Here is a 20,316-nt window from a genome sequence, read left to right as displayed (position 1 = left end):
AAACGCTGGAGGAAAACGAGAAACAGCGTTAAGGGACTGACTTTGTATGGCTACAAAGGAAACGCGAACAGGCACTGTTCTGTATTTTTATCATTTTAACCCTATGCTTGTATTGCGTGCAGCAATATGTCTGTTACCCACAGTCACATAAAAAGATGGTAGGAACTCATTAATACCGTGCAACAGTCGCTTCTATTTTGGAGTCAAACCAGTCCGTAATTTTTGCCTTAATGCAAACTTTTCGTTCGCCATATGTGGTTTGCACAGAAATTACTGTGGCAGCCTCTTTCAACTGCGCGACTCCAAATTCATGAGCTTTGTGGCTGCGCAGGGCAGTCACTTGAATGCATTCGTCGCTTTTCTCTAGCATTTTAGCACGCTTACAGTTGCAGTGCATAAGCTTTGGCTTTTGACATGTGCCGGGAGCATAGAAGCAGCAGTCCGAATGGTCTTCTCCCAAGAGTTGAAAGCAGCGGGTTTATGCAGCCCTCATAGAGTAAGCACAGTCGCTTGCACTGCAGAGAACCGCCTGCATACCATCAAGCGGGACAGTCAGCCCATCAGTACTGTGGCAAAACAGCGCAGCAGCAGTAGCAGGCCCAGCACATCCGCGTGAGGCTCTCCTCACTCATAACGCTCTGGAAGCAAGAGTATGTCCGCATTGTTGTCTGCTTTTTCTCATGCCGTGTGAATGCTCACCAGGGACGGGCAGACCGCAGATCAGAGGTCACATGACTGATTTAATCAAATCGATAGCTTTCATATTTCATCGGTATCCGGAAACAAATACTTCCAATATGAGTTGGCGACGTCATGTTGATTGTGTGACCGGAAAAGCTTGCCGCGTTCTTAGTTTCCTCAGGCGTAACATTCCTCCAGACGTCAAAGAATTACTTTGCAAGGCTAACGTCCGTTCAGTATTCATGTTTGCATGCTTGTTTGTATATGCATGTTCAGTGTGGGACCCTTGGCTTAAGGTAAATATAGACAGACTGGAGAGGGTACAAATCCTTGGAGTGCGATATTTTTGATGCCACTCTTTAGAAAAACGCCGATATACATTGCGCCTAAAATTTTTTCATTGTATTTATCACAGGAAGACTGGCATTAAGCCTGACTTGTATATTCATGCTCCAAACTGTTTCATTACGGCCTGACCATCCATTAAAGGTCAAGGAAATGAACTGTAAAACTGACACATATACGTTTTCTTTTTTTCCAAGATCGATCAGAGACTGGATGGTTTCAGTTATGTCCTGCGAATCTTTTACTGCTACTCTTTACATATGCTATACATGAGATGTACGACTTGTCGCGTTTGCATTGTTTTTTTTTTTCTTTTTTTCTGCCTATTTGTGACACAAATGATGTTTTGTTACCCCCCCCCCCCCCTCTTTATTGTCATGCCGCTTGTGGCGCTGTGGGTATTATAATAAATAAATAAAAAAGTCAAGTTATGTTTGCGGTAGGGACTTTAGTGGCACTTTTATTGCTGTTGTGAGTTTAATGCAATTAGTGTGTAAAATTAATGGCATGAGTGCAGACTGGCATAACAAAAGTTTGCCATCCCTGCTTTTTCCAGTTGGAGTGTGGGCACCGGTGTCCCCTGGACTGCCACCCAGGTGCATGTGCGCCCCCAAGCCAGTGCCGCAAAAAGATTACGGTGCGATGTCCTTGCAAGCGTCGCAAAGCAGAGGGGCCCTGCTGCGAGATGAAGAGCAGTCTGGACTGCGATGACGCGTGCCGCTCAAGTGGACAGGTCAGAAGCGTTTTTTGCCGACATAGGCATGTGCCTTCAATGCTACTCAGAAATAAATTTTCCTGTGTAGTCAGTGTAGCTGAAGGAAGCTGCTGTTTATAATGAAGGGTTCTATACCATCGCTGTTTTCGAATGCCTCCCAAATTCACTACTTTAGTTGAAGCTTTTTTTGTTTAGGTCTGCAGCGATGCATAAAAAAGGAGCAGCTATTTATTCTCTATGTAAAATTCACATTGGCGCCTACATTTGCAAGCTCAAAGTTTTCCCACAGTACTGTTCCGTTGTTGCTAAAAACAAGACATGATCAGCAGCAGGTCCAATACTGATACATTATGGTATCAGTGCACACTGCAGACTTTCTTTCCTATAAACAGAGGCATGTCAAAGTGAGCATTGTGGGACGTCTGGACTGTGCCTAGTGCGAGGAAATGCTGACTGCCACTTTCACCTCCAGTCAAAAATTCTACAGAGGACTTTTGTTTAAAATTCGCTCTATTGGTTTACCTGGAAGTGGGCCTTTCGCTCTATCGGCGTTAAGTGTGAGAAAGACTCCTTAATTTGGACAGAATATTAGGCATCATTCGAGTTCAGATGGTCATATAGTGACTTTATATTTGTGTCTAGGAGGAAGTGATGTTGCCCGCCCCAAGCCTTCTTGCCAGTCGTTTTCCACAGAGCCAAGCTGCAAGCATATTATATGTGTTGAGGTCCTTGTGGTTGTGAGTCGTGACCTTTGCCTTTTTGCTAGTGTTAGTACTGAAGAGATTTTTCTCCAGAGTCAGGAAATGAATTTGTGCCCAGTTTACTGCCATTAATTTAACCTGGTCAGAATGTTGAAAATTGGAAGTTTTTCATGCAGTAATCTACTGTACAGCCTTCATCAAAAATATACAGCCCAGGGAGTTTGCTTCCGAGTTTTGCCGTATGCCTCGTTTTGAGTCCTTAATGACCACAATTTCTCTAAAGCGGAAGGGCCTCGTATCCTCATTCCTCTCAAGCTTTGGACTGCCAGACATGTTAATAAGCCTTGCTAAATAGCTTAGAAGCAAGCAACTTGTGCTGTATACTTTTTACGAGGGCTGTGCACACCAGTATGCACTGTGAAACTATAACTTCTTAAAAAGCATGGTTTTCATGCGAGAACTGTTTGGTGCAACTTCATGTATGTTCACTCGCAGTTCATGGGTACCTAGATTGTCGTCGCTGACGCTATTTCAGCGAGATCATGCAGCACAGTGGATGCTGAAACTTGTGTACCGCCTTATAAGGGATAAGTCCACAGGGGTGTTTGTGCACAAGATGTGAGAGACTGGTCAGGACTGGCTAGTCATGGCAGTTGTTTATATGACTAGTAGACCACTATCCAGCCGCAAATTGTAATTGCTAGGCACAGCATCCCCCTGTGGTGGTTGACAGTGTTGGGCCATTCCTTGTCCATTGCTGCACTTGTGGGCAGCTTTTCTCTTGGCAGTGAAGAGAAAGCTATGGAAGCAGAGTGTCTGTATCTGTCACTTTGCCAGTAGTTTGGCCACAGGAGCTGGCATGTTTCTTGGTGTGCACAGTCGGTAATGTAGGTGGTGCCATCTATGGAAGATACAGTATTTGTAACCAGACAGAAGGCTTGTTGTAACCAAGGGAACTGTTGACGAAACTACTCTAACATTAAAAATGTGCAGAGAACATGCTTTATCTAATGAATGTTATCAATATGCTGCATTTTAAGAAGTAAATATTAGCCGCAACCTAGGACTGTTTTCCACAAGTGTTTCAGCTCTGTAGCTTTGCCAGCATTGCCAAGAAAAGTTGACATGGAGTATAGCTCCCTATTTGATTCTGCAGTTTCCCTGTGCTCTGTTGCTGTGGTTGTGAGGAAGGCAAAGGTGTCTTGCTACACTGAACAGAGGATATGCCATGAGCGAATAGGTGGAGAGCATTCAAGCAGGCATCCACCCTACAAGAGCAGGTTTGCCTTACTGGGGTTCTCCAATGTGCGCCAACATCGCAGAGAACTCAATCTTAACTCATACTCAGTAGCCAGGTTGTATGTCTGGTGTTCCACTTGTTTAGATTGACGCTGTCGGTGCAAGTTACCATGGATATTTTCCTTGCCAGTGCCCACTGCAGGACAAAGGCTATTCCCATACACCTCCAGTTAACTTTATCCTGTGCCAACTGCTGCCATGCACCTTTTTTTACTATGGGCTTTGTCCAAGAGACCACAAACATCACTGGTATCGTTCATTTTAGCTGCAGTTTATTATCTGTACGTATCAGCAGACTTATTGAAATGTGCCAGGTCCCGTCTAATCCTTATTTTTCAGCATTCAAGAGCTTGTCCCATTTATTGGTGCACATGTGGTGCAGGCATGGGACCTGTAATATTGTTACTACGGGTGACACTAAACGTTGTGCCCTTATAGATTTGCATCACTTGTAGAGCCAAGTTTTTGCAGTTTTCTTACCTAATTACCTGGCTCACGTGAGCTCAAACCTTGCTCAGAAATGCTGTCTTGACCCATGAATTCTCAGCGCTCCTTACCTGGTCAGCGCAATTTTTTTTTTTAAGTTGTACCATCCGACAGTAATAGAGACGACTGTTACACCCAGTGAGACAGTTGTCATTTGTTCTGCTTTTGATGGTTTACTGGAATTAAAATTTCACAATGTTGTATGTGGTTCTGTGGAAAGGCTTCGTTGATGTCTGTGAGCTTTTATTGATGGCACTCTCGCCTCTTTTCAGGAGGACCAGTCAGAAGCAACACAGCCAAAGCCAGAGCCACAAAAAAAGACATACCACCTAGTGGGACGAGTCCAAGCCATGATTGCTCTAAGTGGTGTGGTACTCGTCACTGCAGTAGCATTAGCCTACTGGCTTATGTACTCTAGTACATTCTAATAATATGTTAACTAAAATCCATGAGGAGTATAGGCAGGTGGCAAAAGGCCAGAAAATAAAACTAATTTTGCAACAGCCTGTTAAGTTAGCATATCCCAACTGCCATTGCGCAGAAACATGATTCCACTACATGCCGATGTCGTATAAAACTGTCACTTGTTTCTTCCGGCACTGTTTGTTGCAAAATCTAACAAATTTTCTGCATATTAAAAAAACAAGCAGCTAAGAAAAACTGCTTCTATATGTAAATTTGGTTTATTGTACAAGTTTTGCAAGTGACCATTAACAAAAAGCAATAACTGCAAGAGCACAGCTCTTACAATAACTTTATCACAGTACATGTTCTGTACCAAAGAACAGGCATCCGAGTTTTAAATGCTTCAGTAACCTTGGGAAGCCTAAAGGGCTTACTCGCACGTGTGAAAGCAATTCGTTGTCACATAGGTCTCTCAGGTACACCTCTTATGAAAGGCGAGACGCTAACAGTTTCAGCTGACCCTTGTGTTCTATTTGCCCAAAATATGCTGGTGAGCGGGACGGGGCATACTTCGGCTATGGGGATGTTGCCAAAGCGCTTGGTCTTGTCTAACATGTCGTTATTAATGCTTCCGAGATTTCTTCACTGCAATTGATCAAACTTCTTGGCTCATTGCCAACAGTGGTTCCTGCAAGAAGACAGTGTATGCATGAAATTTCTACACATGCGTATCTAGGACTGCTTTTGCAATTGGGAGAGTGAAAGCAAATCGATTGAGCCATGAACCATATACCATTTGACGAGCAGCGAAGAAAAACTGAAAAGGCGAGATTCGGCAACATGAGCGTCACACTTTCAATATCCAATACAAGAGTGATTAGGCTCTATCCTGCTGACTGCTGCTGTTGTCTAGTAAACTCGTATTAGAAGAGTAATGTTCCCAATGGTCTACGGCAGTCTATCATGGTAAGGAAAGGGAAGAAAAATATGAATGAATGCTTGCAAACTGGCATAGCTATAAAGCAGCTTTCCTGCACGGGAAGAAAAGCCCAGTAAATATAGTCAGGTATAAAATAGCTTGCTCTTAATAAACGAAGCACGCACGTTAAGTTCCAAATTTAGTAATGAGGTTTAAACAGTCTTGTATGTCAAGTGGGAGCAATCTTTTATTACTGGACATTTACAGCACTCCAAAACAAAACAATTTGGCATAGTGCTATGAAATTGTGCACGATAGAATATTCAGGCACACAGAGCATGACTCTATGAAAGCAGCGACCTTGAAGTGAATAACTTTGCGAAGCCCAAAGGGAGATGTAGACATACCTGTAGAAGTTTTCAAAACATAGCAGCCATGAAAAATTTGAATTTTTTTCGCTGGGGCAAACTGTGTAGATTTATCTTAACAGCACGAAGACAAGGACGAAGAACATAAGGGACAGAGGCAGGGCCCCGTTTGTGTCCTTCATGCTAGTCTTTGCACTGTTAAAATAATGCTGGGCTGACCCATCTAAGCTCCTACACTGACTGCACATACGTCATAAGGAAGTGGAGAGCTTTCTTTCCTATGGTGTGGTATGATATGGTACCACAGTGCAGCATATGGGGCTCTGTCTCAAAACTGTACAAGGCACTGTAGGGTATGGCTGAAGTTCTTTGGCTGGGGTTCTTTGGCTACATGCTTAAAACTTTTTGTGACACCAGTGTTTTGAAAACTTCTCTAGGCGCCCGTACAGCCATAAATAAATGGGGTGTAATGTGCCGAGAGCTCAACCTATAACGTATTTGGATATAAATGACGGCTTCTAGGAGGATTTATGAAGAAAAGCTGTAGCAATGCTTACGCTATTCCCATTTCTTGCGCAACTTTCAATGCATGAGCACTACATGAATGCAGAATTCACAGAAGGCAACATGCATCTATTACTGCATTTTCACTCACTGACAGCATTGGGCTAGCATAATTTCTCAGCTAAAACAGAATGTTATAGAACCAAAGAAGCTAAGAAAAAATTAAAAAAGTATAGTTGAACAAAATTTTAAAAAATTATTTGCACAGCCAGGTACGCAGAAAATGCCCAACACAATTTGTTTTCAAGCTTAGTCTCTCCCTGAGAATACTTCCTCTGCTTAAAATTACAGCCCCAATGCAGGCTTTCTCTGAAGGCAAGGATATCCTGTTCTCAAAAAAGGTTGAACTTGCAGAGATTCAACTGAGAGATGCTTGTGTTGATGCTGCTGCACAAAACATTCTGAAACATTTAACCTTCGCTTTAATTATACCTCACCTTTTCTGCCCAGAAGTTTGGTGTCACACACCCCCACAATTAAGCAAAAACGAAAAGACTGTACAAAAACGGCAAAAGCCAAGAGGCCATTCTGGTGACTAGAGTCATGGGTGCTCACAACCTGGTAAATATTTCAGTGCAGCAACTCGCTGTTTTCAGATCATGTTCTGACCTCAGTACAGTGATGAGATGCAAGACAAGACAATCCACTGAGGCCATATAAAAGACACTGAAAGTATCAAGACATCACCACTAACCATTGTGTGAAAATCAAAATAACATGAGAGCAACTAAGAAAACATAACAATGCTTGTGTGCGGTTACACACCACCACCTTGTACCAAAAACAAAGCTTCCACATGCCCATAACTTTATATAATATAAAGTCTCGTAGAGCAGCAAAACAAAGGTGTGTTACACCAGAAAAGATCCAACAAACGCCAAGAAAATATGCAGCATCATCTCAGACATGCACAATGTGCGCTCACTGCAAAAGTAATGTGGCCCTCTGTGCATAGACGCTACACAGAAAATGAGTGCACAAAGGATGAAGTATTCTATTTTTTGTCGCCTAATGCAACCATCAGTAAAAATATGTTTCTAATAAACATTAGCTTGTGCACAAGTTCAGCTGTGAGCTTATAGCGTAAACCAGCTTCGGCACTGTATAAAATCATACAACACTGATGTAAGCATCAGTGGCAGCAAACACTGACGCTGCTCATACAAAAACAAACTCGGCAGTCAGTTCAGCAGTGAAGTAAATAAACCATTAGCCAGAAATCTCGAAAGTCTGCAAAGGCGATCAAAATAACGTTACGCGGACAATTTTCCATCAGCGAAAATAGCCACAAGCGTACCTAACAGTGGGGCTTACACACAGTCCTTACTGCCATGACAAATGTAAACTCAATACCAAAAGCAAATCTTAAAAACAAGGGCCACTACCACAGTGCAAGATATATAGTGAGGACAAGGAGGCCCATGTTTGTTTCAGATAACGTCCCCTAGTTCTAAGCTCCAAGAGATGGCAGCTCGCTAAGCAGCCTGTCTTGAAGGCCATTTTCTCGGAAATTCTGGCCAATAGTGGGAAAAAAAGTAATTTTGCTGCATTATGTTTATACAGATTCATCATTAACCGGAGTTTCGTGAGGCGGTGGCTTTGTGCATGCTTAATTAAAGGCATAGAAGGCAATGAATTTCGGCTCGTTATTTTAACTCTGCATGAGCAAGCGGCGGCACCTTGACGACAAAGCAGTAATCATTGCTAATTTTGTTTGTTCTTCGAAGTTTACCTCATTGTTTCAGGTGTTTTCCGCTCACTCGTTCATCTGCTACACGCTCACTCGTTTCTTTTCTGGTTCGTTTGCTACTTTATTCCTTGGATCACCGAGGCATTTATTCCAATTTCTGTACACACCACTCGTGCGTACTTTCGTTCGCTTGCTTATCTTGTTTGTTCACTCAGTCATTTGCACGTTAGTGATTTGTCCGCTTATTTGTTTTTTGCTCCATAACTAAATTTCCTGAAAGGTTGGCACGGTCGTAGTGTCATCAAGGTCACAACACGCTGCTAAATTTAAACTTCCCAGGAAACCTCAAACTTTGGTAGTTGGCCCAGTCCTAAAATTTGGCACTGCCCACGCCCAAAATATGGTGGTTGGGCCACCTCCAAATTTGGCATTTGGACCAGCCCCAAAATGGATTAGTAGCTGGACTAACTTAAGGGCTAGGTAAATATAACCCAGAATGATAATTCAATGTACTGTACTCGAAAACTGCTGAAGGATGATTTGTGTACACCATAAAAGGAATATTAAACTAGATCCAGTTAGAAATCGGTGATGAGGAAAATGACGAGAAAATTCTGTTTCAACTGGATTTTGGTGGAAAATGGTGGTACACAAACAGTAGGGAGGCACTGTTGCATTTCCTTCATGAAAGAACTGGTAAAGAAGGCCCCCGTGTTTTGTTTTTTTTATTCTCCCGTTTGCCTCATCGAATGTGGGCACGTTGTGTAGCCACTGTTGCAGTTTTCAACTAAAGCACTTGCAGCCCATTGCTACAACTTATACTGTTCGCTGACGCAAAGTCGAACCCAGCTTGCTTAAATGGCTACAGTGGTGCTGCTGGCAGCGGTGGAGAAACAGCTCGGGCCGAACGAACAGCTGGTGTTGCAGAAACGTATCGTGTGCTATCAGCTGCTCGCTATCAAAACTGCATTGTTCATGTAAGGTTTTTATTTTCCTATGGCAAATTTTCACTCCTACATTAACGTTGCGATCGGCAGCCTGGTTTCGGAGAAGTGCGGCTAATACTTTATTCTGGTCACTCGTGTCCAATCGCCCGTGACCTTTCCCAATCTAAATAACCTTACACCATGGCCGCTGCTATCCTTCAAACCAACTGTTATATAATCCTGAAGGTAGCTGCCAAAAGCTATATTTCAAATATATTAACATGAAAATAGACACTTCATCACTTTTGCCTTGTATGGAGCAAAGCTGTCAGATTCACACCTCCTGTATAAAGATCAAGAGAGATTAGGAAATGGGCTTGCTCTCAATTAACTAAACAACTTCATGTCAGAAATACGGATTGAAAATGTGCTATCCCCCTGCATTTACTCCACAAGGATCATCTAACAGGTGTGCTGTTTGAACCATGCTGCACTCCTAAAGATAAACATTCAGCATTTTTCTCCTGCAAGAAAGTTCTTAGCCAAGTGTATTCTTGTACTGTGTGTGCATTGCCAGAGCTTTTGAACCCAAGACTACATAAACTTCAGGCAAGAAAGAGCCACATGTAGGTGAAAATAGTCAGAAGTGATGACTTCCTTCAAAGCTAAACCACTTACGCTTTTCAGTGCTCGTAAGCAGTAGTAGTAGTTCAGTGGTACAAACCATAATGCTTCAAAGTTTGAGGAGACATATAGCTCACAAAATTTTATACAACAGGGAAAGGGAAAAAAAGTTGTAAGCAGAGGGCAACAAGATCCCAGCCAATTCCAGTGAAGACTTCCCACAATTCAAAGGCGAACTTAATTTTTCGCAGGCAGCCACAGGGGCGATTTCTGCGGTCAAGAAGCTAAAGCTGAAAGCAACCTCAGTCAAGCATTGGTGCAGAACGTAACATGTATATTATAACCCTTGAAACTAATTAAGTAAGGTAGCTTTTCTTTGAGTCCTGGCATATCTGGGACATTAGCAGGTCCACATATGTGCTGCTTGGTACATACAACGTCCTGTTACGAGACAGCAAACAACGGACATGAGGTAAACTGAAACGCTTAATCGCTACTGAAGCCCAGAAAGGCATGAATGAAGATGTGAAGATGAGACCAAGAAAACTAAGCCCAATAAAGTAGTACACACAAGCATCACGAATGCCTTTCCTTCATGCTCACTCCTCGTGCTAGTGTTTTATTCATGCCTTTTAGCTTCAACAGGAATGCATTCACTTGCCCATGATTAACCTTGGCTCAATAAATCAGTGCAAATGCTTAAAATGAACATGTATGGCACTGACAGACAAACACTCTATTCAGCTTCGGAACTGCTGGGAAATCTTCACAGAGACTTGTTCTAGTGAAGTTGCTCTCTGCTTACGATTCCTTAATTCCATGAATCACCATCAGAACGAATAAGGAATACTGTATTAAAAACGGAACTGTTAAATAATGTGAAGAGAAGTTAATTTCACAGCCCCCTAAAATACTGCAAATGTATCCATTTTATGGCAGCAATGACTGCATCCAACTGAAATGTGGAACAAGGTTTTTCACTTTCCCTTTCTCTCACACCATATGTTTTTGGCTCGATGTGCCAAACCAGCAAAAATACAACCTTTCTTTGTTATTTCCACCATTTAGCCTTTAAAATCATATATAAGCCACTGTCAAAGTCAAGAACCTCTCCACAAGTGGTTGCATATTGCTATTCTTGACTCGTGCAAATCGCTGCTTTTGCATAAAAGTTTAGCACTAACCAGGCATACACCTTGCCAAAAACAACATACAATGCCTTGATCTAGCACAATGATAAGTCTGCAGTGGACATGTGGCTTTTTCCTATGAATAGACACTGCCCACAGCCTTCGCGGCATTCCAAGTTGCATGCTGCATGGACGGCCCCTCTACTTAGAGCCGTGATCTGAAGAAGGTTTGCTCCAAGCATAGCCCCAAGAGCCAGCCCATATGCCGGATCACCATGCAGATGGCACAGAGCGTATGTACAAACCGGAAATGCATAGTTGTTCAAGACCGACAGCGCAATGTACAGGGTGATCCACTTCTAGCTATAACATGGTCACTGCTTTCAAAGCAGCATTGCGTCGGATGCAGGCGCTTATCGAAGCAAAGCAATATATGCACAATGGGACGCGGAGGTGATGCTTCGCATGGCCTGCCACTTAGCTTTATGGAATGGCCGGGTCGGACGCAATGATGCTTTGAAAGCAGTGGCCGTGTTATAGCTAGAAGTGGATCACCCTGTACACTGCGTATCTAATGCGAAGCCTGGCCACCCATTACTTGCTCTTAAAGAAGGCATCTTTTAAGGAGATCTGCCAGCATGCTATGTGCCAGCCACTCAGCTGACCTTGTCCTCCGCAGTTTCACGTGGGAGGTCTGAAACGTAAAAGGACTTGTCAGCAAAGTCCCAATAGGCCGTCATGTGGAAACCCATGTTGCATAGCACCACTATATATTCAGCAGCAGCAAACAGCGTGTACACTGAAAAAAAAGAAAAAATGGACAAGCAACATAACTGTCTGCAACCTGTACTGACAGACAGAAAAATATAAGCATTAGTATGCAATGCAATTTATTTCTGAGCTACAGATAAAAGCTGCAGTTCAATACAAGTAAAGAAAAAATTTGGCAGAGGCATTTAAGACTGCCTAAGTGTGAGAATGTGAAAGCATCACTCTTTGTGTGGTCGCAATTTCTTAACAAATGCTCATTAAAGTTCTTTCTTATGTGCAATGCTTCAGTGTGTCAAGACGGCGTCTGTGCAGCCACTGCACTCCCCAGTTCGATTCGATGATTATTATTACTGTAACATCAGCAAGCATACCAAATACAGGATAGCATGTTATACATACCACAACGCGTTCACTAGGTGCCCCTCTAAAGCACTTGGAACAAGTCATCCTTCGTGGATTATGTGTTGCGTGCCTGCCTGGCATGCACAGGGCCTGAGTTTGAACCTCAATACCGATCAATTCATTTTATTGAATTACCTCTAATATTTTCCAACCACCCCGCTCGCCGCCAGTTTTTTTGTGCCATCGAGTGTTGAAAACAACACCAAACAGGGGGCTGGAAATGCTGTTGCATTAAAAAGCGGCAGAGGGCCCTCAAATGAGGCCATTCAGCTAATAGCACTGACTGATTTTCATGGTGGCATGGTTAATCAGAATAAGCCACGTTGAACACACTTTTATCTGTCACGCCCTGCATTGGTATGCTAACAGGTCTAAGGTGATTGTCCACATCGCCACGAGAATCAGTCGACGCCATTGGCTGCAGCAGGTCGTTTGAGAGGTGAAAGCCATTTTTTCCTGGATTTGCATCTGATTATAACATGTATCAAGGGCAGGGGCAGTTATAAGATTCTGCTCTGCCAACAGCACAGAACTACAATACCTGGTTAGGTAGCAGTATCCAGTGGCAAAAGGAGGCATTTCACAGGAACTGCCAACATTAAACAAAATCCCGTTTGCCAGTGCTGTGACATGGAAGCTTAGCTTTCCATTTTCGGACATTGAGGACAGCAGATTCAGTCCTCCTGCTGCAGGTACTATTTTTATCTATGCTCAAAAAATAGTTGCATACAAATTATTTATGATCCACTCTTGTGTGTCTGTTATCTTCTAGGGTCCCATGCTGAGGAGCTTCTAAGCCAAAATTGCTCTTTAGAAAGATGTGAGGCAAGCTGTGGGTCACGACAGAAGCTGTGGTGTGACGCTAGCAGGACAAGATGATGCATGGTAGCTGCTCAGGACTGCATAGCATGATAATCCTTGTTACACTACAAAGTGTTAAAATCCACCAAAGTACTACAATTTATGTTATCACCAATAGAATCTAACGTCAAAAAGTATAAAGACATCCAGTAGCATTATATCGAAATTCACTACCTTCACACACGCTGCTGCAGCTTGCTCTTTAGTCACACACAGTAGAAACGACCATGTATTTGTGATTATTTTCAAACATAGCCTACAGATGCCAGTACTAACCCCGATCTGCAAGGCACAGTTGCTGCTCACCAAATGTAGTAGAACTCGGAACTATGCATTGCTGACATACACTGCTTTCGATCCAAAAACAAGTATTGCTTGGACACTTCTGTTGCTTATAAAGGTCAAGTAATGAGTATAAAGACCAATAAACGCATCATGCTCAATTATCACAAACTATTAAGTTATGTGTCATCACGAAGTGTTTACATTATGAAACAAATTATTCACCTTTAATTGCTGATAATGTCAACAATGATCAAGACAACCTATTCTACTCAGTTATTGAACCTTTCTTTTTTTTTTTCTTTTTAACTTATGAATATGTCAATGAGCAACACTTACTTCCTGGTTCGCAGTGCTTGGTATGCCTAACAAAAAAGTAGCAGCACACAATGGAAAGAGCAATGGATACTGTCGTCAGCCGTTTTTTCACTTTCAGGGAATATGCTTCCTGAAGAGAGAACCAAAAGAGATATAATAAGTGAGAGCGATTACAACAGCGGTTAGCAGTTGTGCTTACCATTGCAGAGAGAGAGCGTCTTTTCCCGAGGCCAGGCATAACACAGCATAGCATCATGTACAAAAGTGAACAAGTTACAAATGTTATGAACATCTTTTCATGAGCAGCTGCAAAAAAGAGAAACAGTGATAAGTAATTATGCAAAAAGCTCTTCAAGATGATTCCTTACATGTAGCAAACAACAATAGCTGCATAAACAAATTTACTGATCAGTGCAGGCAACGATATGCTAAATTACTAAAGTTTGGTTTGGTTTATAATGTTTGAGGTCCCAAAATGACTTGAGCTACGAGGGATGCCATAGTGGAAGGCCCTGGAACTTTTAACCACCTGTGGTTCTTTACCGTGCACCGACACCACACAGTACATGGGCATTTCGTTTTTGGCCTTCACCAAAAAGCAACCACCATAGCCGAAATTTTCAGTCGAGTGCTCTAACCACTGATTACCATGATGAGGTAGAACTAACTGGGTGTACAACAATATAAACTATAATGGTAGAAAAGGAAGATATATGCCTATTTGTTATACTCAGTCACTAAAACTTGTTCCAGTAAGCCGCAACTCACTTTTCTCTGCTGCTAAACAAAAGCAATGAAAATGTAGTCCTATATGTAGTCACTAAAGAAACTGTTCTACATGGCTCGTTTGCCTCTGCATCACTGCTCCACAGACAGGAGCACTTCATAAGGGTTCTGTATTACAACTGTAACTTCAGTACCTGGCAAACCTTCTTGACAGCAGCTGTTTATGATCAGCATTCTGTGGAGTCTGCAACCTCTAAATGCCAGTTCACATTGCAATAAAAAGTTTGTGTGCTTGCTTATGGTTCCAAATGACAACCCCAAAAGTCGTACTTTTTTGCTCAATGAGACAACAAATACTTGAATGCAGCACTAAGTGTGGAAGACTGCACAATGTCACTTGCAGTTTATATGTGAAAGGCAATGTTATGTGTCTTTCAGTGTGCCTAACAACATAAAACTGCCTGACATGCAGCAAGGTTCCAAACCAAGTTGATGTAAAAAAACTACAAAAAAATTAAAAAGTGAGAACTTGCCATAATTTTCGGTAGATGACACGTTCGTAAGGCCCAGCAGGCAAAGGATTTCGACAGTGTTCAAACACCACGATATTCGGGCAACATACTGATGCTGGATGTCGAGCATGCCCTGGTAGTAGCGATAGTACATGACACTAACGAGTAGTCTAGGTGCAGTGTGCAGTGCAATACCAGAACGCCAGATGTAGCGCTGTGGAGTGTGGCCCCCTATTGCCGCACTGATGGACGGAAGAAAATTTGGTACCTGCAACACCATTTCAGGAACACAGTGAAACACAAGTGCATACTCTATGCAGTAGTAATAATGCAGTAGTAGTAATAAGTTAGAAAAAATGATAAGTAGGGTCTAACACAATGAAACAATAAAGTGTATTCAGGAGCAGTGCACTGCAGCATTTAAAATTACAAAAATAAGGGCGACTTGGAAACCTGCAATGTGATCAAAGAGTTGGATTTTTTCTCCTCCTCCTCATAGCCGTTTTGTGTTGTTTCCTCTAATTCTGCCGGTAGGGCAAGGTAAAGGCTGTATCATTCATGAACAACCAATCAAGTGCATTAGTGCAGCTCAGCTACAGCGTGTGGTGAAATTTCTGGACAATTAACATCAAAATATGCTGAGCAAATGTGTTCGCCTTAGTGATACAAAAAAAAAAAAAAAAAAAGTCCCGCTGCTCTGTCTCGTTTCCTTTGCATCAGGATGTCCCGTTGCGACATGTCAATTAGAGTTAAAATGCTGAGAAATGTTTGTAAATTCCGCTAGGCAACATGCAAAGCTGTGTATACGCTTCAAAGGGCATGGCCACCAGTTCATCACCAAGGAACAGTGATCCAGATGCATTATCTTGCCCCACCCAGGACTACCTGTACCAAACTGTTTGTTAAAGTGGCGAGTTTTGTTCCCGCTAAAGTTCGCCAAAGAAAGCGTGGTACTTCGGCTCGTGAAACCCAACCTCGTAAAATTTTTCTCAAGCCCATGCCACATTGCAAAATTCTTTAATGGCAAGATAGAGCTCTGCTGCACTAAGGTAATAAAATAGAATTTACCCTACCACACATGAAAGTTCAAACTCAGTTCGACGTTTAATATCCCCACATTATTTTGACTCCGGTAAACAACACACACACTCATATGTCCACATCAACACAGAAAACTGCGCTTCACAACAGTGGGGCGAGGATGCGCGGTTTGTCCTGCAAGCAGAGAAAAAGTTGCCGCCCTCAAGTAGACTGCGGCAAAAGCCGCGAAACAGAGGAGGAAAAAACAGCGAGGACGAATCGGACACAGCTGTTAACTACACCTGTCTTTAATCAAGCGAGGCACAGAGAAGAGTGGGAAGGACAGTGGCAGCGTGCGTGGAAAGCAGCAGTTACATTGCAACCGAGGTAGCAGGCCCACAAATACACGTGGACGTCTGTCTTGTCTTCTATATGACACCTCAAGCTGAAATAACATATTCCGCGGTGCACAGAGGAAAAAATGTCACTTGAAACGTTAACGCGAAACTAAAGTAATAAACACTTAAACCATGCAGAAAGTATGCATACCCCACAGTGAGTTGCTGTGACCGCAGCGAAGTTAAACATCAGGGACCACAAAACACAGAATACGAACGAAAAGAAGGGAAACAGCACGGTGATCACTGCAAATATCCGAAACGGTACGCGGACAAGCGCCACCGGCTGAGCCATTGTCGACGCCTTCGGAGTGCCTTACAGTGGGTTCTATGCAGCTAGCTTAAAAAACCATTTAAACTTCGTAGTTGTGTCACGAAGGAACTGCTACATGTGGGCATATTGAAAAGAAAAGAAAAAAGCTGCGGATTTAAGGCAGAAATTTTGACGCTGCTATGCTGCTATGACAGCATCACCGGAACAGGGAATGTGCGAAATTGAGTGAGCGCTTCTGGCGCCCCCTCGAGAGTGTCAAGCACATCGCTCTTTTCCTAAAAAAAAAAAAAAAAAAAAAAAAAAAAAAAAATCATACGCTAGCGTTATAATAGCGTCATTATATAGAGGCTAGAACAAATGTTCTATCCTCTATAGCGTCATTTCAGAGCGAAGTTCCTTGCAGGTCCTTGGATCTCGACCACTCCGTGACCATGATGCCCTTTCATCACAAAAATTAAAAAAAGAAAGACGCCGTGAAATGCTTCTCCGCCGCTGAATCCTTACAACTCAAATTTTGTACAAATGTGGTACTTGGTCGGCAATATTTCAGTCGTTCAGGAGTCGGATATTCTCACTTGTTCGCACCGTCTGCGGGGGCAAAGCGAAACACCCCAGCAATGGCACTAGTGGCGCCATCTCGTTGCGTCCTTAGAGTTACTTGTCGGATGTGTTGAAATTTTATCAAGTTTTAGCCTAACCAAATCATTATTATTACCGTAAAGAGTTTAATAATGCTCTCCAACTTTCCATCTGTGAAACAGCTCTACGTGCTTACCTTAATTCGCTTAATCTCTACGGTCAACGTTACTAGAACGAACTGTTATAGTAACGTTGTCTAGGGCATTGCTCTAGGGCATAGAGGGTAGTATGTGTTGCTACAAGCAACATAAGATGGCGCCACCACGATAATTATGAGCACCATGATTATGAGGCAATGGCTTTTATTTCGCATACGATGCGGTGACGGCGCATGTTAAGCTAGAAAGGAGCCGAGCCGACTCCGAAACATTGGGCTTCTCTAAAATAAAAAAAAGTGATGGTCGGAGAATTAAATTTCACGACTTAACAGACGATTTCGAATTACGCCGGGCCGCCGGCAGCTGTCGCCGAGCTGCTTGGTTGGGCTCAACGTTACTAGAAACGTTGGTTGGGCTCGTCTTGGTTGTATTAACTCTATGTTTTAAATATTTTAGCGCATTTACTTTGTTCACGGGCTTCAAACCATTCAAACCGCGTACCAACTTACGACGGCATGCCGAGGTATATAGGCCTACAAAATCTTGCGCCATTCGCGAAACGATTTCATAATTAGATTAGATTAGATAGATGGACAGATGGGATATATGGTTAGATGGATAGATGGGAGGGAGGGAGGGATGGAGGGAGGAAGGAAGGAAGGAAGGAAGGAAGGAAGGAAGGAAGGAAGGAAGGAAGGAAGGAAGGAAGGAAGGAAGGAAATTTTAGGTTCATGAAAAACACAGCTTATGTCATATTTATGCTTTAATGACCCTGGAAATTGCTACAATCTGTAAACACGTAAGTTTGTGGAATTGATACCATTAGCACGATTGCCATCATCATCCTCTTAGCAGTTTTTCGGCTGCTTTGGCGCGCTTTGCTCAGTTAGCTCGCGTTACTGTAGTTGCTACCCGCCTGCAGTGTCTTTTTGTTTTCGAAATAACTCGCCTTGATTTCATTGAAACGATCAGCCGGCTTTCGTCTACATTTATGTGCCTTTTTTTAACGGTGACGTTATTCCTTATCAGCGCGACGCTGGTGGATCTTCGGTCAGGGTGTACATGTCAAATCTGGCAGCGGGCTATTTTAAACCTATGATGCCACATTTTTTGCGTCAGGTAGGCGAAGTTTTGTTTCAGAAATGACCTCGATACTACCTGCCGCTGCTTTTTGCAAGATGACAGAGTAGTCATTTTTTTAGCTCTGAACTCACAATCAAAAGACATTTACCCCGAAGATGAGCCTCGATGAACTTCGAAACGAAGCACGGTTTTATATGTACGACGATGATGACGACCACATGTCCTTATTCGAGGCGTTTGTTTGCCATACATCGAAAGGTAGGGTGCTTTTATGCAGACTAGAGTGTCAGTATTCATTCCCTGCCGGTATTGAGCACTATCACTACCGTCTTCATTTTCAGATTTGGGCCCAATCGATAAGGACTGGTTCAGCAAGGAGAGAGATTCCCAGATCTCAGATTGCAGTGATTTTCGGAGCAGTGGAAGCGTTTCTTCGGACCAGTGTACCCCGGTGGCATCACCGTGCTTATCACGCGACAAAGATGGGACGCCAAAGTCTACCGTGCGCACACCAGCGTCTGCCTCCACCTGTCAGCTTAATAACAGCCTTCTGGAGTGGACACCTCTCTTGCCTTCGCCACCTGCGTGAGTTTTTTTTTTAGGCTGGCACACTATTTGTTTATCTGAATACTGTGAACTCGTAATGCACACAAAGCTCGAAATTAAAAAAAAAAAAAAAAAGAACACGCCAGCAAGAGATTGAATTGTCAATTGCGGGTTTATCGTCTCGAAGCGACACGTTGTAACAGATGTAGAGAAACTGATAATGCAGTCGATATATTTCACGTGAAACCATTTTGAGTTGGAAAATTTCCGCTTCCACCTAGAAATAGAAATGAAAATACCGTTTACTTCTACTCCAATGGGTAAATCAACGCAAAGTGCTTTCCAACTGGAAACAGTGTTTCCATTTTCATATGCGACATAACAACACACTTTATCTTAAACACTCTGCACATAGTATTTCACTGCGTAGTTGCTGCTAAATGATGCAATTTGGTGTGCAGTATCTTTAACCTGTGTCTAGAAGTATGCATATTTTGTTCTGCAGTATAGTGTAGTATAGTTAACCGCTGGGATGTGAAAGGAGGTAGTATTATAATTTATGACAGCTTACGTTCAATGTTCAAAGTATGTCAACAGCTGTTTTTTTAGTCCCTCTGCAAACTGTTCCTCAGCTCTTTGTCATTTTCATGTCCAGCTTTGGCTTTATATTCTTGATTTCTTGCTAGTTGCAGTTCACACTCAAAACAAGTGTGAAATAAAATAAGTCAGATGCTAGTGCTGCACTTATTATTTAACATTACCATATGTAGCTAGTAAATAAAAAATTAGAAATCAAGAATTAATGTGGAGACATTATTATAAATGTGTGAGAATGTTTTATTCATATTGCAGATAAACAGAGGCCTTCATTTGAAGACCATTGATTGCCCCGCCACTGTGGTCATGCATGACTGTTGAACCCGAAGATGCGGGTTTGATCCAAGCTGTGGTGGCTACGTTTAGATGGATGAAAAAAGCAAGGCGCTTGTGTAATATGTGATGTCAATGCATGTTTGAGATCCTTGATCAGTCAAAATTAATCTGAAGCTTTCAACAATGGAATTCTTTGTAGCTATCTTCACCTAGGGACATTAAACCCCAAGTATTAAATACTGAAAGTTTCCTAGGAGTGAGCACAATCTAAATGTGATTCTGTGTCATGCAGCAAGCTGTGCTTTAGTGGCTTGTATCACAATTTTATGGAAATAACTTCAAAATGCTGTGAGCTTTTCATGTAGTTCTCTTGAAAAAAGAAAAGGTACTTCAGTGAACTATATTGCTTGAAATTGCCTGCTGAGGTAGCATTTGGTCTACGAAATAGTATATTGCTTGAAATTGCCTGCTGAGGTAGCATTTGGTCTACGAAATAGTTTGGTAAACTCAAAGTGTGAATGCAACTTTTGCAACATATCAGTACCAGTGAAATGGAGCCATTACTGTGAGCACACAGCAGCCCGATTAAGAAGCATTGTGTGTATGGGCTTTGCTTGTTTAAACTTAATTCATGGAAACTGTTTTAAAGGCCCATTGTAG

The 20,316-nt window shown here is 42.5% G+C and overlaps 3 protein-coding genes across 7 annotated transcripts in view; 2 read left to right on the top strand and 1 right to left on the bottom strand.

Moving 5' to 3' along the window:
* LOC146191043 (NF-X1-type zinc finger protein NFXL1-like) overlaps window positions 1-4,730 on the top strand; it is a 31,929-nt gene extending 27,199 nt beyond the window's left edge. For all 4 annotated transcript variants that reach the window (XM_084601479.1, XM_084601478.1, XM_084601476.1 and 1 more), the window contains exons 18-19: window positions 1,583-1,759; window positions 4,500-4,730. In XM_084601479.1, coding sequence (XP_084457605.1) covers window positions 1,583-1,759; window positions 4,500-4,655 — 333 coding nt within the window. In that variant the 3' untranslated portion in view covers window positions 4,656-4,730. The remainder of the gene's footprint in view (window positions 1-1,582; window positions 1,760-4,499) is intronic.
* A 161-nt stretch (window positions 4,731-4,891) lies between these two features.
* Window positions 4,892-16,662, bottom strand: LOC146191042 (acyltransferase PGAP2-like). Its single transcript, XM_084601480.1, has 6 exons — window positions 16,295-16,662; window positions 14,747-14,993; window positions 13,687-13,793; window positions 13,509-13,617; window positions 11,519-11,652; window positions 4,892-5,320 (listed from the first exon to the last, which is right to left on the bottom strand). The coding sequence occupies exons 1-6, from the start codon at window positions 16,436-16,438 to the stop codon at window positions 5,288-5,290; spliced, it is 774 nt and encodes a 257-aa protein (XP_084457606.1). The 5' UTR covers window positions 16,439-16,662; the 3' UTR covers window positions 4,892-5,287.
* A 1,258-nt stretch (window positions 16,663-17,920) lies between these two features.
* LOC146191040 (uncharacterized) overlaps window positions 17,921-20,316 on the top strand; it is a 34,073-nt gene continuing 31,677 nt past the window's right edge. The window contains exons 1-3 of one of the 2 annotated variants that reach the window (XM_084601468.1): window positions 17,922-18,273; window positions 18,357-18,495; window positions 18,579-18,822. In XM_084601468.1, coding sequence (XP_084457594.1) covers window positions 18,393-18,495; window positions 18,579-18,822 — 347 coding nt within the window. In that variant the 5' untranslated portion in view covers window positions 17,922-18,273; window positions 18,357-18,392. Of the gene's footprint in view, window positions 18,496-18,578; window positions 18,823-20,316 lie in introns of both variants that reach the window. The other variant, XM_084601469.1, reaches the window with a different exon arrangement.

Source organism: Amblyomma maculatum, chromosome 4, assembly GCF_055883805.1.
Source record: "Amblyomma maculatum isolate TAMU_Amacu chromosome 4, ASM5588380v1, whole genome shotgun sequence".
Classification (NCBI taxonomy): Eukaryota; Metazoa; Arthropoda; class Arachnida; order Ixodida; family Ixodidae; genus Amblyomma; species Amblyomma maculatum.
This window is presented reverse-complemented; position numbering and strand designations above follow the sequence as displayed.